General features: G+C 46.8%; 1 protein-coding gene across 1 annotated transcript; it reads right to left on the bottom strand.

The window, feature by feature from the left end:
* Window positions 1-3,896: 3,896 nt before the first annotated feature.
* FCRLB (Fc receptor like B) lies at window positions 3,897-8,699 on the bottom strand. Its single transcript, XM_054492522.1, has 4 exons — window positions 8,411-8,699; window positions 5,953-6,219; window positions 5,047-5,337; window positions 3,897-4,793 (listed from the first exon to the last, which is right to left on the bottom strand). The coding sequence occupies exons 1-4, from the start codon at window positions 8,697-8,699 to the stop codon at window positions 4,378-4,380; spliced, it is 1,263 nt and encodes a 420-aa protein (XP_054348497.1). The 3' UTR covers window positions 3,897-4,377.
* Window positions 8,700-17,091: the final 8,392 nt, after the last annotated feature.

Consider the following 17,091-nt stretch of genomic DNA (forward strand, 5'->3'; position numbering starts at 1 on the left):
GAATCTTGGGCTCAGAAGGCCTGTGCAGCCCTTCTATAACAGTTGAAGCAAAAATATATACAAAAATAAAGTCATGAATGGTGGTGGTGTGTTGGGGAAAGAGCAGGTGGTCAGTGTGGCCATAATGTATGATGAATGGGCTCAATATACTGTGATAGGAAGTTTGGACTTTAACCTAGAGGATTTAATTCAATCTCTTAGGAAAAAAGCCATGAGTGTGAAACCTATAAACCAAAAAGCATCTGAGACAGGTCTCAATAAGTTCATAGGTTTATTTTGCCAAGGTTAAGCACCATAGCCCGTGATACAGCCTCAGGGGTTCCTCAGAACATGTGCCTAATGTGGTTGGGCTATGCTTGATCTTATACATTTTAGGGAGACAGAAGTTACAAACAAAGACATAAATCAATACATGTAAGGTATACATTGGCTTGGCCTGGAAAGGCAGGACATCTCGAAGTCGGGTTGAGGGGGCGACTTCTAGGTAATAGGTGAATTCAAAGATTTCCTGACTGGCAATTGGTTGAAAGAGTTAAGCTATGCCTGAAGAATTGAAGTCAGCTTGAGTTAAGGGAAGGGAGCGGTTCTGGAAGCCAAGGTTATTCTCATGTAGGTGAAACCTCCAGACTTCAGAGAGAATAGATAGTGAATGTCTCTTATCTGACCTTAAAAGATGTCAGACTCAGTTACATCTCTTCTGGATCAGGAATAGACCTGGAGAGGGAAGAGGATTCTCTACAGAATGTAAATTTCCCCCACAAGAGACAACGTTGCAGGGCCATTTCAAAATATGTCAAAGAAATATAGTTTGGGGTAAAATACTTTGATTTTCAGAGTCAGGTTGGAGTTGGTATCTTATTGCTACAGAGTCAGTTCTGTCAGTCTTAGGATCTCTATTTTAATGTTATGCTGGTCAGTTGTGCTAAACTCCAAAAGGGAGAGGGTATAATTAGGCATGTCCAATCCCCCACTTCCCTTCATGGCCTAAATTGGTTTTTCAGGTTTCTTTGAAATCTTCTTGGCTGTGAGGGGGGTCCATTCAGTCTACTGGGGGGGCTTAGAATTTTAATTTTCCTTTACAAACCCAAAGAGATCCCCCTTTCATAGTGTAAGGTCAAGTAAAAACTGAGACTCAGGGAGAACAGTTTAAAGACTAAGGCTGAAATCCAAAGGGAATGCGACAGGATTTTTTCTGCTCTCTGATAGAGGACATTTGGGTTCCTTGTCTGGCATCTGCTATGGACAGCAGCAGGATTAGGGTTTGCAGCCTAAGTCTGAGACACAGAACTGATCAGAGTATCAGAGAGAAGCAGATTCCTCCCTAGGTTTCTCCAGCATTTTTCTGCCATCCCTGCTGTTTGGGAATGAGCTCTCAGAGTCCCCTTGGACAACCTGGGCTAGCTAGCCTTCTGGTTTCCCTAAATGCATGTAGGAACCTCAAACAAAAGGGATGAAGATGAAGCTGATATTTCCTTAATGCAGATCTTCCTGGGAGATCAATAACAGATATCTTAGAAGATCATCTTGATCCTGCCCTCCTCTTTAAAAGCTGGGGTACACGAAGAAGACAGTGGAGTCTAGAGGCCATATGAGTCAATTCCTCTCCCTCACACCGGAAAGTTGAGTCATGAATGATTTTCACTCTCACCAAAAAGTTCTTGTTCTTCCCCATCCCCCCACATCCTAGTTCTAAGTGGAAGTAGACGGCAAAACAAGAACAAGGATGTTGATGTTGCCAAAAAGGTATGAATGAAAGAGATACTGCCACCCTAGCTCTCCTTTGAGTAACTATTTCTCTTTCTTGTACTCTTCAAAAATGATCAACTGATTTTTTAAATGACCTGAGATTCTTCAATTACTAAGCCTCTTGCCACTAATGTTAGTCACTTCCTGTCTAGATCAAGATGGCAGAAACCGGCCAGGCACGGTGGCTCAAGCCTGTAATCCTTGCACTTTGGGAGGCTGAGGCAGGTGGATCACCTGAGGTCAGGAGTTCAAGACCAGCCTGGCCAACATGGTGAAACCCTGTCTCTACAAAAAAAAAAAATTAGCCAGGCATGATGGCAGGTGCCTGTAATCCCAGCTACTGGGGAGGCTAAGGTGGAAGAATCACTTGAACCTGGGAGGTGGAGGTTGCAATGAGCCGAGATTGCTCCAGCCTGGGTGACAGAGCGAGATGTGAGACTCTGTCTCAAAAAAAAAAAAGCAGAAATCTCAGGGAAACAAAATCAGAAGGGGAAAAGAGCCTGGGCACTGAAATAGAGTGCAGTTAGCTAGGAAAGGTAGCCTTGGAAGAGAGTTCTGAGAAGTGAAATGAGCCTGCATCAGAAAGCTGGAAATCAGAGCCACAAAGGCCCTTGTAGACCAGGACCCCAGTACTGAATTATAGGGACCTGGACATATCTCCTCAGAGTTAAGCAAAGATCCACTGAGATAAGTTTGATTCTTCTTGTCTAATTTTAAGTTAGCATTTCCTCAAATTAGACATATTGATGCCTTCATGTCAGGAATGCTTTCAGAGAGCCATCCCAAGTATCCAACAGGCTAAAGCACTTCTTAACAAGACTTTCATGTTCTGATTCCTTCCTACTTCCCCATATTCATCTCTGTCACCTCCTCCCTAAAATACACCTACACACATACACATAAACATACACAATTCTCCAACCACTCCCAATTATTTGTACCTCCATAAACACGGTACAGTCTTTCATTTCTTTGTGTCTTTGCATCCTCAGCCTACTTGCCATACCCTCAATCTTTCTCACATCTCCATGTGGTAATTCTTGCTCTTCCTTAAAAATTCAACTTTCTTCTCTGAATTCCTATCATGTTTCATAGAGCACTTATCACATTGCAGTGTAATTTATGTGTGCACCTGCCTGCCTGCCTGGCTCTCTGTATAATTTCAGTGGCTTTGTAATAGTAATATGGTGAAGAACAATATTAAGAAGAATAGGATGAAGGCTGTTGATATTATTCTGGTTAATCACTCAGAAAAAATTGGAAACTGGGGTTGTGATGGAACATCTATCAAGCAGAAGTAAAGGATGAGAGGGTACAGTTGTTACAGCTCTAAGCCTTAACGGTGAAACTTAACTGAAGAAGGATATGGACCTGATGAGAACGAGGCCTCCTGAGGACAAATCACACTAGCCCTGCAGAGGATTGATGGCTCCAGTAGGCAGATGGGAAAACCCACCAAAATGGGACTTTCCAGGAACATAACCATGAAATTGCAATTGAAATGGCTTCTCACTTTTCTTCTTTTAAATAAGTGAGAGTAAAGTCACCATGCAAGATGGCATACTGATCTGTGCATGTGTGTATCTTGGTGTATTCATGTTGGAAAGGCTCTTAAGAAAAAAGCTGCTAAGAATGAGAACTCAATTTTGAGGATTTGTCTTAAAGTTTCTTCAAAAAGATTTCTCAATGTAAATGGTACACTTACTTAATATATGGCTAAGGTTAGCATAATCTTCCTGCTGCTACCACAGCCCATCAGTCTGTCTAGCTGCATTGGGGCAGGGGGTGCACCTGGGTGAGTCTAACAGAACTCTGACCCTTTTTTGTTTGTTTGTTTGTTTTGAGACGGAGTTTCACTCTTGTTGCCCAGGCTGGAGTGCAATGGCACGATCTCGGCTCACTGCAACCTCCGCCTTCCGGGTTCAAGCAATTCTCCTGCCTCAGCCTCCCGAGTAGCTGGGATTACAGGCACCTGCCACCATGCCCAGCTAATTTTTGTATTTTCAGTACAGACGGGGTTTCGCCATGTTGGCCAGGCTGGTCTCGAACTCCTGACCTCAGGTGATCCCCCCGCCTCAGCCTCCCAAAGACTCTGATCCTTTTAACCAGGGAATGGGAGGCCCACACAAACAACTTTCCCTTTCCAAAACTAAATAGAACCCAGGATTTATTTGAAGATGTAAACTCATCAGTAATAGGACTGAACGTCTTTTTAATATCAACAGAGTAAATTCACTATGAATAATTACACCTTGACCCTAAAATATTCTCAAGTCCTCAGTTACCTCAATGTACTTAAATACCAAAAAAACTGCCTGTGCTGAAATATGTACTGGCTAGGCTTATCTGAAGGGGTAAGGGTGACTAAATTCACATCCAAAGTTAAATCACAGTGTAGTAAATAACAGGTTTCTACTTCTTGCTGAATTCTGGGAGAATTCAAAGAGAATGCTTGCGGTTACAAACTGCTGTGTGAGGTTGAAATCGTCAGCCACCACACTTCGTGGGCGCTCCTTTAAAAACCACAGCAAAACACAAGGATGCAAACAGATGGCTTTGAAAGAAATTCGCTTGAGGGGAAGCAGGAGACCAGGGAGGAATGAGCCTGCAGAGGGGAAGGTAGCCGCCCCCTCAGCTCTCCACAGGAGTGGTCTCAGGGGTTCCCGGGCTCACAGCAAAGTGAGAGGTAGGGGTCTCGGGCGTTCCCCTGAGCTCCGGGAGGGCCTGTGGCTCCTTTAATTCCAGGACCACCCGGCTCAGAAGGCCTTTGAGCAGCTGCATTTCTCGGAGCAGAAGGTCCACGTCGGGTTTCAGGGCTCCAGCCGATTGTTCCAAGGGCGTTGGCGGAGCGCAGGCGGGTGGCCCCGCAGTCGGGGCGCCGCTTGCCGGGAACTGCAGCCCCGTGGAGGTGGTGTTCGGGACGGAGGTGACCGACGGAACCGATCTGGACACCGGGGGCTTTCTGAAGGAAAGCGGCCTGTTACCAGGAGCCAAGGCTGCGGCCCATGGAGCTGGGGCGGTGGTGGAGGCCGGGTCCAGGGGAGAACCTGTGAATGCATTACGCCCAGTCACGCGCGGCTTGCATGGTTCTTCTCGGCACTGGGCTGGGGGAGGGGCGGTGGGCGGTGGGCGTGGATGGGGAAGGCCGGAACAGGGGTGAGGAGGAGGGCGGCGAGGGGGAGATGGGAAAGGCGGGGGGCGGGACGGGGACCGGGAGGCGGGGGAGATTCGTGGGTGGCGAGAGGCAGAAGCAGGGCTGACCGCCAGGGTGGGCATCCGGGAGGGTGTGCAGGCACTCACCCGGCCCCGGGAGCTGCACCCACGGACTGCGTTTCCGGACACTGCGGGTGGCGGTAGCCGCCTCGCACCAGTACGATTCGAGTTCCTCGACCTCGGGCTCCGGAACTGTGTACTCGGCGCCCCAGTCGAAGCGGCGCACCGCGCGGCTGTACTTGTAAAACGCGAACTGTAGCGGCGTGTCGCGCTTCTGCGGGTGCAGGCGCGTGTCGCAGCGCAGCACCACCCCGCCCAGCGCCGCGCCGCGGGCCTCCCGCGGACCCATCACCCTCAGCACCGGCGCCCGGAACAGCTCTACGGAGAGGGCGGGGAGCAACGGCGCCGGCTTGTCCACCGCTCCGCGACCCGGCTCCTTCCTGCTTCCCGCGAGGGCTCCTTGCAGACCCACAGACCAAGGGGGGAGGGGAGGAGGCCGTGTGTCCACGTGGAGGGGGAAGGGGAGCCTTCTGAAATGTGGCGCAGGGGGACCGAGTCCACGAGGGACGGGGAAAGCTTGAAAGGAAGAGGGACCGGGTCAGACCCTTCATGTCACATCCCGACTGACACTCAGCCCGGGTTCTGCAGCCTAGAATAGGAGACGCTGCGCCTGCCTTGCAGGACGCTAGGGAGTCGCTCCTTCGTCCCAGTCCCACAGTGGCCCCTGCCCCTGCCAGAGCTGCCCTCTATGTGGGAATCCCCAGCCAGAGTGAGAAGCCAGGGTGTGCGTCGGGGAAAGGGACCAGCCTCCAAGCAGGCGGCGGATCAAGCGCTGCTTCACGGCAAAGGAGAGGAGACAGCGTCCATAGTCTAAGAGAAACCCTCCAAGTGGCAGCTATTTGAACTTCCTCCCCTCCTTTTCCCGCCGAGCTCCTGTCCCAGAATTTCTCAGTGCTCATTTGCCTCCCTCCCGGGGCCCCTGGTCTCTCCTACCTTGCACTGTCACAGCCACCTTAGCGGAGAACAAGGGCGCGCTCTCCACCGGGATGCGCATGGTGCCCGAGCACTGGTAGCGTCCACTGTCGCTGGCACGCGCCTGTAACACAGTGTAGTTGGCGCTGGAGTGGAAGTAGCGCACGGCCTGGCCGTCGTGGTAGTAGTGAAGCTTGTAGACCACCTTGTCGTACCAGCCGCGGCAGCGCAGGACCAGCGGCTCGCCCTCGAACACTGGAGCATAGGGCACTTGCAGAATCAGCCAATCTGCGACAGACACCACAGACACGCTGGACTCCACAGAAAGTCCAGCCCTGGAGATCTCCCACTCTCACAGCCTCCCAGCTTTCTCCTCTTAACTCCTCTCCCTCCCTTCCCCGCCATCTCCCACCGCTTTCTTTTCTTTTTCTTTTTCTTTTTCTTTTTTTTTTTTTCTTTTTTTGAGACATGGTCTTGCTCTGTCGCCCAAGCTGGAGTGCAGTGGCACAAACTCGGCTCACTGCAACCTCCACCTCTTGGGTTCAAGCGATTCTCTTGCCTCAGCCTCCCTAGTAGCTGGGATTGCCGGTGGGCGCCATCGCACGCAGCTAATTTTTGCATTTTTTAGTAGAGACGGGGTTTCGCCATGTTGGCCAGGCTGGTCTCGAACTCCTGACCTCAGGTGATCTGCCCACCTCGGCCTCCCAAAGTGCTGGGATTACAGGCGTGAGCCACCGGGCCTGGCCTCCCACTGCTTTCTTGAGCAGTCGGGCCTTCCCTGGTGGTTGGCACCCAGGAGCCTCATAGTGCAAGATATATTTGTAGGTGAGTGGGAAGGAAGGGGGATGGCTGGTCTTTCACTTAGCCAGAGAGGCAGAGATGCCAGAGACTTGGCTCCAGCCTCAAAGGGTTTTGACCATGAGAATCAACTATAACCTCCTTAGGATGGTGTCAGAGTCTTCCTGACTGGGTCTGGCTTACCTCTCCCTCACCATGGCAGTATTCGTTCCTGCCCCATTTCTTCTCTACTTTCCTCATCTTCCACTCCTAACAGGCTAAGTTCCAGCCATACTGAACTGTTGAGAGAACTGGCCCTGCTCTGAGCCCAAGGCTTTTGTACCTGCTATTTCCTCAGCCAAGAAGACTCTCTTTCACCTGTTTAAGTTCACCTGCTTGTCCTGCATGTCTAGGCTTAGACCTTATCTCTTCCAGAAAACATCCCTGACACCCCAAGACAGCCTTAGGTATCTCCTACAGCACCCCATAATTACCCTGTGATCATTATAGCACACTTACATAGCCCTAGCACAGAGCAGGAGCCATTTTAGGTGTTGTACATTGAGAAAGAATGCTGCAAGTAATAGCCAAAATCCACATGCACTCTCAATCTGTAAGCAGTAATTACTCCTATAGTACTCAGTATAATTATTGCTATCACCAACGATTTCCGAACAAGAAAGCACAGAGTATGAATATGAAGTGTGTGTAAGTGCTAATCTGAACATGAGTGATGTGCTTTAAATTCTGAATACAAATTGTGGCTAGGAGTGCACGATCTCGGCTCACTGCAACTTCCGCCTCCCAGGTTCAAACAATTCTCATGCCTCAGCCTCCTGAGTAGCTGGGACTACAGGCACCCGCTATCATGCCTAGCTATTTTTTTTTTTTTTTAGTAGAGACAGTGTTTCACCATGTGGGCCACGCTGGTCTTGAACTCCCGACCTCAGGTGATCTGCCCGCCTTGGCCTCCCAAAGTGCTGGGATTACAGGCTTGAGCCACCGTGCCCAGCAATCCTGTACTTTATTAAACAAATTATTGTTATTTTTCTTATCCTGTTTTAAAACCCGTCAAGCATCTCGAGAATCAGTTTCTCAGCTGACTCCTATGTACACATACACACATGTCTGCAATAAAACTTTGAGTAAGTGCTCAGTTCAATTGCTGCTTTTTTTCTTTAGCAAATCATAATTCACTTTTAATCCTCAGAGCAGCCAAAGAGATACATACTATTATTGTCCCTTCTTTACAGATGTGGACACTGAGGCACAGAGAAGCATCACACTGTTCAACTGAGAGTAGATCCTCCATCTGTGCTCAGCCTGCCAGGGAAACTCACCTTTCCTGTTTGGTGAATTTCCTTTACTGCTCACTCCCCAACCCCCTAAAGTTCTCTGTCCAGCACTCCAGGTCCTTGGAGCCTTTGCTCTTCTGAGCTGGTCTCAGAAACAAACAGAAATGTTCACACTGTGCCTCACACTGTGGCAGGAGGGTAAGGGGACCTTGGGGGCTAGGCATGCCTTACTGCATCTCTCGCATAGTGCCATGCAGGTCCCTACCTGCTCCAGAGACTTAAGATAGGCCCCAGTGTGGCCTTTGTTTCCTGCACCTTGGGATTGGCCCAGTGTTCCCTCCCACCAGAGGGCTCGTATTGCCAGAGGAGACACGTGCTCCCCCTCCCCTCATGTTCAGACCACTCACCATTGGATACAGAGAGGTGGATGGGGTCACTGACGGGTGCTCCCCGTGTCTGGCATCGATACACCCCTGGTGTCTGCACCTCAATGCTCTTCTTGTGAGAGGGCAGAAGTAGGTGGCCCAAATACCAGAGAGTGCTGATGGGCCAGAGCTCCAGGAGCAGTGGGTGGTATCCATCACACTTCAAAGTTACCCGCTCCCCTTTGAAGATCGTGGTCCAAGGTGGATGTAGAGACAATATGGGTTTCTCCAGAGTAGCTGGGGTGGGGGGTGGGGCGAGAGGGGGCGGCATGCAAAGAGAATCAAGGTGAGGTGCCCAAAGAAACTACCTGAGTTTGGGAAATCTTAGGAAACCCCAGCTCCCGGGCCCCAGCCCATGTACTAACCCGTCCCTGCAGGAGAGGAGATCACATTCATTGGGTTACAGACTACCAGTCCATCAGCCAGCACCCATTTGCCTTCAAGCAAATTTAGTCCCGGAGTTGACGAGAGTGGGAAGAGACACTATCCCAGAGCAGCCAAGAAGTGAGAAGTCTACTTGAAAAGGTCACTTAGGGGGTTGGAGTGGAAGCTGTAGAAAATTGGGTTGAGAAATGTATAAGACTCACCAGCTTGCCCACTTCTTGGAACTGCAGAACGAGAAAGAGGGAAGAAGAAGAAGGAGAATGTTGGTGATGAGAGGAGAGAGACTCTTGACGACAAGAAAGGCTGAATGGTCCCAAAACCTGTTTTTCTTCTTCTGCCCTGGTTTCCCAAGCTCTGAGAAAGCCCCTTCTTCTTCACCCCTCCAAAAATAAATAATGAACCACTTGGAAACTGAGGATTGGATACCCACCCTCCTCTCCCCATACCTTGGTCCACCCTATTCTCCACCACCCAAAGCTCTTCTGCTGCCTCACTGTGGACTCACCCAGGAGCAGAAGGGCTGTCAGTGCCCACATGATGGATCTGACTGCAGCAGCTGCAGAAGGATGGAGATGCACTGGCATGAGATGGGGAACAGAGAGAAAGAATGTGGCCAGCGGATGCCACTGAGTACTAGGAGACATTGCTGCTTCTCCTACCTACTCCTAGTTCCTAAAGATGGCAGACTGGAACCAGTGGGAGACAGGCTGAATATCAGGTATCCCAAGTGCCAGGCACTGTCTCATCTACCGCCTCTATAGCCACCTCACAGCTCAGGCCAGCCCTGACTACTGTAAGGAAGGCCTGCAGAACTTGTGCCCTCCACAGCACAAGAGAGCCCCATAGAACCCCAGGCTCCAGCGGATGACCCTGCCATCTTCAGGCTCCCATTGACATCCCACTCCCATCCCATCCCTTCTCCACCTTCCAGCCAGCCCTGCAAGGCTCAGCTGAGGAAGACACGGCCTCATGTCCTTAAGGTCCTTTTTCCTGCTCACTTCTGATGACAGACATTGGCATGAGACCTAGAGAGGTCAGTTTTGGGTTGCCTGCCCCCAGAGCTCACATCCTCCCACAATGAGTAGACGAAAAGGCATGACTCACCAACCACCCTTCACATCCCTATCATCTAGTTCCCCAGTCAAGGATAGAAATGCAATGTGTTTCTTCTTCCCCCCTTCCTGAAATCTTGAGTTCTCATAAATTCTTAAATTCTTAAGAAGTTAGAAAACTCTTCTTTCCTACCCATCCCAATGAGCTCATCCTGTGGCACTTCCACTCACTTGTTCCTTTCTTCCTTCCTCCCACCCTTGCCTGCAACCCCTCCCCAGCCATGCCCCAGTTCCAGAACTCCTGACCTGCAGCAGAGAAGTCACTGCATCGGCCCCTCAGAAGCCTCTCAGATCTGACCTCGGGGCTCTACTTCTTGTGCTTTCTGAGCCATGTGACCATACCTGAGCAATGAGGAACCTGAATTTTCATGTAAATACTTAATGAATTTTCCAGCCTGATAGTATGTCTCCTTGGACTCTATCCTGTCCTTACCTGTGGTTGTTTAGAACCGGGGCACCTTGATCCCTTGGAAATCTGATGGGAAGGAGATCAATTATTAGGTACTGTCAACTCCCAGTAAGATAGTATCTTCCCCTCTTGCTGATGCCTGAAGTTCAGCTCTGAGAATCCCCTCATATTTTGCTTAATGGACTAGCCCCTTTTAAAAATGCAAATGCCTCTTAGAAAAATGTGACTGGTCATTTAAATTATGCCGGTCACTTCAGATCATGTTTTGAGTGCAGGTTTTGATAAAAGAGATAGAGTCCTGTAGATTTCAAACAAAGTAGGGACATATTCGATAATGTGCCCAAGAGTGGGGGAGGCAGAGAAGAACTAATTACTGGGAACAGGGATGATCACCTGCCTGCTTTAGGAGTGCCTGGGCTGAACAGCACTCCTGTGCTTCCCCTCCACCCTGCTAATTCCTCGTCTCAGGGCCAGTGTGTGGCTTCCCACATGATCCACAGCCTGCCACAGAGGTCTGACTTCTGCACCAAGCCACCACCTCTATGGTAAGAATGCAATGCAGTTGTCAGCTGTCCTCTTAGGCAACACAAGCTGGCTCTATTTTGGCTTCTCATCCCTCAGAGCACAGATCTCAGCCCTTTACTGGATTCAGAAGAAACCTTAGTACACCAAAACTTTGTGAACTGTATAGTCTTCCCTAGAAACCTCTGGAACCATCCATAATGTTCATGTTATACAGTGCTCAGAATTTGACTTGAAACATTTCCCACGAAATATTTATTTATTCTAGGCTCTTCTCTAAGTTTTTCCCAAAGTGAGTCTTTTTACTCCATCTAGGACTTTTCCCCAGAATTTCTCATTCTTCACTCCTTTACAATGCAGAAAAATTTAGAAATTATCATTTGTGACTTGAGCAATTATTTGAGGCCTATCACAACATAACGTCTGGACCATATATGTCCACATTTGATGAGCATTCTGGTGATAAAATGTTCTCAGTGATAATTACAGTAATGAACTAATGCTGTTGTTGCTGATGACAGCTCACTTTAGTGTCTCAGCATGTGGTAGGCACTATGCTAAGTGCTTCACAGATATTACTGCACTTAATTCTTGTAAGGCCCTTTGAGGAAGAATTATTAATATCCCAATTTTGCATATGAGGAAACTGAGATGATGAAACTGGGATTTGAATAGAAGTCTGTCTCCAAAATCTGTTCTCTTATCTCTCTGATTGTCAGGGATTCAAGATGCTGCTCATGGCCAGCTGTCATTATTGGTCTTTGCAAGTTCCCCCTCTTATTGTCTTACCTTGTTGACTTTCACCCACATTACTGTTTTCCTCCCCTCCACGTAAGCACCCACTGTACAATGTTTACTGTGTGTTCCCATATACATGCAATTTTTTTTAATACTTTAAGTTCTAGGGTACATGTGCACAACGTGCATGTTTGTTACATATGTATACATGTGCCATGTTGGTGTGCTGCACCCATTAACTCGTCATTTACATTAGGTATAACATGCAATTTTTATCTTTGAGAGATATTTAGTGTTGTTAATTTACATAAATGGCATTGTGTTCTAGATATTATATTCACTTCTACTTTTAAAAATTAATCCCAGATGTTTCAAATTTGTTCAGATTGCTCTACATGCATCATGTTTATTGCTTTTGACTGCCCTAATATTCTTTTTTTTTTTTTTTTTTTTTTTGAGACACAGTTTTGCTCTTATCACCCAGTCTGGCATGCAATGGCATGATATCAGCTCACTGCAACCTCCACCTCCTGGGTTCAAGCGATTCTCCTGCCTCAGCCTCCTGAGTAGCTGGGATTACAGGCGTGCATCACCACGCCTGGCTAATTTTGTGTTTTTAGTAGAGATGGGGTTTCACCATGTTGGCCAGGCTGGTCTCGGACTCCTGACCTCAGGTGATCCACCCACCTCGGCCTCCCAAAGTGCTGGGATTACAGGCATGAGCCACTGTGCCCAGCCATGACTGCCCTAATATTCTATGCTTCTGCTACACTGCACTTGTCCATTCCCCTAACATCCTAGTTGCTGCCCACCCTCAGCTACCACAGACAATTCCACAATGGACTTCTTGGTACATATTGTGAGGGCTGGATGAATTAACATATGTAAAGGGCTTAGAACAGGGCTTGGCACATAGGAGGTTTCATGTAAGTTAGTACTGGTAAGGACATGATGCTTCCCTACAGAGCCCCGAAGTGCCTTTATGGGATACACACCTGAGAGTGAGACTGCAGAATTATGTTTATGAGTTACATGCACACTCATTCCAAAACTCAAATCTAATTCATCAGCAAGTCTTGATGACTCTACCTGCTACATTGATCTTTTCGTACAGTAATTTATTCACTGAGTCGCTAGAGAGATACTTTTAAAATGTTAACCATATTGTGTTACTTTCTCTCAAAATTCCCCATAGGTACCCTCAGAATAAGTTCCAAACACCTTCCCATGGTCTACAGGGCCCTACAAATCGGGCCTTTCTCTGACCCTCGGCCTCATTTCCTACAACTCTACCCCTCACTCACTCTGATCTAGCCACATTGTGTTTAGAACAGTTGCTGGAACATTCCATGCTTAGTCTTGCTCCAGGGCCTCACTTGCTGTTCTTTCTGCCTGAAAGATTCTTATTCTCCTCCCAGATTTTTGTAAGTTTCACTTCCTCCCTTCACTCAAATATTACTTCCTCAGAGAGATGGTCGCTAACCGTGCTATCTAAAATAGTATCTCCTCACTGTCATTTGCTGGCTCCATATTTTGCTTTATTTCTCTTCATTGTACTTGTCAGTACCCGGAATTGTATTTATTTGTTTGTGATAGGTTTCCCCCATTAGAATGTAAGCTCCATTGAGGCAGGAATTTTTTCTTATTTGCTGATGTATCACCAGCAACAGTGACAGCACACAGCACGTGCTGTGTAAGTATTTGTGGCATAAACAAAGGAAGAGATTGAATACTGTGACATTACTCTCAAAAGTGGCTGCAGAAGCTTATATGCCCACCAACAATTCACAGGGCTCCCGTTCCCTCTTGTCATCAATATTCAGTGTTTCTTACCTTTGTAATTTTACCAAACAAATTTTTCTTTTCCTAAATAAGAACATTTAAAATTATTTTTATTTTATTTATTTTCTGTAACCCAGGACAGGGCTGATAATAATATATTTTTAAAAATTGCTATTGCTATTCTTTTTTTTTTTTTTTTTAGATGGAGTTTCGCTCTTCTTGCCCAGGCTGGAGTGCGATGGTGTAATCTCAGCTCACCGCAACCTCTGCCTCCCGGATTCAAGCAATTCTCCTGCCTCAGCCTCCCGAGTAGCTGGGATTACAGGCATGCGCCACCATGCCTGGCTAATTTTGTATTTTTAGTAGAAACAGGGTTTCTCCATGTTGGTCAGGCTGGTTCAAACTCCAGACCTCAGGTGATCCGCCCGCCTCAGCCTCCCAAAGTGTTGGGATTACAGGCATGAGCCACCATGCCCGGCCTAACATTATATTCTTTAATGTAAACTTTTCAGCAAAAGAAAGGCATTTCAATACCAAAGGAGTGCAAAGGACAATTTCAGAATAGAGAGCAGAGCATTTCTTTACATTGAATGTCTTTAGCTTTATGAGAAATTCACACATAGTTAATGAAAACTAACAGTGCCTGTCTGAAGGAACTCTGGCAGGAAGGCTGTGCTGTAACTCTCCATACTTCTCCACATCTCCTCTTGTCCAGTGGGAAGGGAGAAGGTTGATACCAAGAGGGAAGAAAAGTTTTAAGAAGACAGGACTTGGATGAGGCCTATCCCAACACACCCTCCTTAAACTTCCTCCTATGATTCTAGCAGGTAATTTTATCCCTTCCCTAGTCTCTTCTAAGTTGTAACTGAACCAAGTTTTTCTACCTTGGGCTACTGTGCTGGGCATAGAGACCTTTGTGTTTGGGAGGAGCAATGCTACTCCATATCTGATCACCCAGACCTGTTAACACCTCTCAGATCATTACTCTCTATTCCTCCTGTCCCTAGCCAAGGCCCTTGTCTCAGAAGGCTGGATGAGAACAACAGCCTTCAAATCCACCTCCCTCAACCTCTCTTCTAGTCGCCGCATTCACCTTATACCAGAGTACCAGAATAATCATCCTAAACATCACTTTTCATGAGTTCCTCCTTTACTCGAAATTTACCTACAGAATTCGATCAATTTTCTTATGGACATTTAAAGAGCCTCTATAGCACATTTAAAAGCCTCTATAGTCTATTTACTTCTCCATTATTATTTCCTTCCACTGAACTCTGTTTCAAAGGATTTGCCTTCTTTTTCCCCGACATCTGCATGCCAATTTTCCCCTTTATGCCCTTGCTTACATCATCCCACTCTGGAACGTCCTTCCCTCTCTTCTCCTGTTCTGTAGATCTGTCATGTGTTTCAAGGCCCCACCCATGTATTTTCTTCTTCATGAGATGTACCTGAACACTCCAGTCTCCAGTGAGTGATCTATTCCCTGAGTTCCTGTATTCTTCATCATCATCCCCACTTCCAAATGCATAGCTGGTAGTATAACATCCTATTTATATAGAGTTTGGTGTTTAATATGGTTTGAAACAAATTAACATGGTAATTTACTCATTTTCCTGTTGGTAGACATCTGCACTGACTTCTTTTCAACAAAAGAAAGGCATTTCAGTACCAAATTTTGCTTTTACAAGGTTTGTTACTATAAGCATTATCACACGTGTCTTCTGGTGTGCATATGCTAAATTTTCTCTTGGGCACATCCACCTAGGCATGGAATTCTGGGTTATAGAGTATGCAGATGCACTATTCAACTTACAAGGTAATGGATGTGTGTAACACAATAAGAAATATGTACTTTTCTTTGTCCCTTTGAGTAGCTCTTTGGCAGAGAGCTACCAAAATCCTGGGGATTTCCTGAGTGATAGGGATGAGAGGAGTATTTCTTGTTATGTATAATTAGCCCCTTTAATCATACCTGAGTGTATGCTAATAAGGTGACTCTTAACTCTGCAATTAGAGGGTTGGAACTTTCAGGGGTCTGTCCTAACTCTGGGTAGTTAAAGTAAGAATTGGTAAATTACACAACATCTAATTTGTTTCTGCTGAGAATTAGAGAATTGCTTGGTGTGGAAAACTCACCTTGACCTCCTGGAGGACAAAAGGGCTGGAGTTTGAGTGAATCACCAATTGCCAATGATTTAATCAATTGTGCCTGTGTAATGAAGCCTTCACTAAAAACCCTAAATGGTGGAGTTCTAAGGGCTTCCAGATCAGTGAACACACGGAGAAGCTGGAGGGTGGCACACCCAGAGAGCATGCAAACTCTGCACCTCTTCCCACATACCTTGCCCTATGTATATCGTCATTGGCTGTTAAGTAAACTGTTTTCCCAAGTTTTGTGAGCCATTCTAGCAAATTATTGAACCCAAGGAGTTGTGAGAACCTCTGACTTATAGCTGGTCGGTGTCAAGTACCAGAAGCCCGGGATTTGCAATTGGCTTTTGAAGTTAGAGCAGTCATGTGGGACTGACCCCTTAACCTATGGGGTCTGTGCTAACTCTGGGTAGTTGGAGCCAGAATTGATAAACTGTGGAACATCTAGTTGGTTTCCACTGAGAAGCAGAGAAAAGCTTGGTATGGAAATCCACATGTTTGATGTCAGAGGTATTGTGAGCGGAGAACAGTTTTCCTTTCATGTGCTTGCTATCTAATGTTTATTTCAGAGACAATGTTGAGCATAGCTGCATTGGGACCTCTGTCAATTACAGAATCCTAAATGGCACAAGCCATAAACCAGATCCATTGTAACAATTCCTCTTCCCTACTCCCTCTCCAACCTCCCCAGGCTAGACAGAAAAAGACAGGTAAATGCTTGCTCTCCCTATCTCTCTCTCTCATTCGTTTAGCTCTGTTCTTGCCTTCCTCATCCCTGTTGATAGGAGATCCTCTCCCTGAGGTTTCTAAGTCCTTGACTGAGGCTGGGTCCCCTGGATAGAGTCGGGAGATTTAGCTGATGCCAGACATGATATTCATCCTTTAAGGTCCAGCTTCATTCCCATCCTCTTCAAGATGTTTTCCCTTATTTTGCTGGCCCAACTCGATTCAACTAAACAAAATTTACTGAGAACTTACATATGCCTCATTATACTAGACATCAATGACACAAGATGGAACAAAGAGCTCAGGAGTATTCTCAAAGACCTCACCCTCTGGTGAACAAAAATGAGTAATAAAAAATTAAAATGCAGTGTGGTGATAGAGGTGCACAGATACACATGGATAAGGTGTACAGAGACTACATTTATCTCAGCCAGCCGCATCCATCTTTTCTTTCCCAGATCTCTGATAGCTTCTACTATCTGTAAATGAATTCCCCATTTAGCAGGAGCTTGCAGGATGCATTCATGCAAATGTGAGCATTAGCTGAAATCAACTCCATGTAGAGTGGTTATAACATAGTATCTTTGGAGACACATCCACCATGGTACATTGGCAACTGAGCTTCCATTTTTTCAAGTCCATCAAAGTCATGACATAGTTCTGGTCATTCTTGCAACTCCCATTCATACAATTGTAAATCAGTCCTCTCAGGCTGTAGTGATGTTTATGGACTTCTACCAATTCCCAGATGCCTCCTGATCTTTTTTTTCCCTCGAAGATGGCAAGAACTACAATAAAACTCTCATTTTACCATCAGCATGATTCTATGTCTTTGTTTC

Source organism: Pongo pygmaeus, chromosome 1, assembly GCF_028885625.2.
Source record: "Pongo pygmaeus isolate AG05252 chromosome 1, NHGRI_mPonPyg2-v2.0_pri, whole genome shotgun sequence".
NCBI classification, from domain to species: Eukaryota; Metazoa; Chordata; class Mammalia; order Primates; family Hominidae; genus Pongo; species Pongo pygmaeus.

What these genes read in the sequence shown, in the direction of transcription:
- FCRLB (XM_054492522.1), bottom strand. Translation starts at nt 8,699, where the DNA reads ATGCCGCCCCCTCTCGCCCCACCCCCCACCCCAGCTACTCTGGAGAAA. An exon ending in CCACCTCTCTGTATCCAATG is followed by an intron (nt 6,220 to 8,410) that starts GTGAGTGGTCTG and finishes TGTCTGTCGCAG; the next exon opens with ATTGGCTGATTCTGCAAGTG. An exon ending in GGTGGCTGTGACAGTGCAAG is followed by an intron (nt 5,338 to 5,952) that starts GTAGGAGAGACC and finishes CCCTCTCCGTAG; the next exon opens with AGCTGTTCCGGGCGCCGGTG.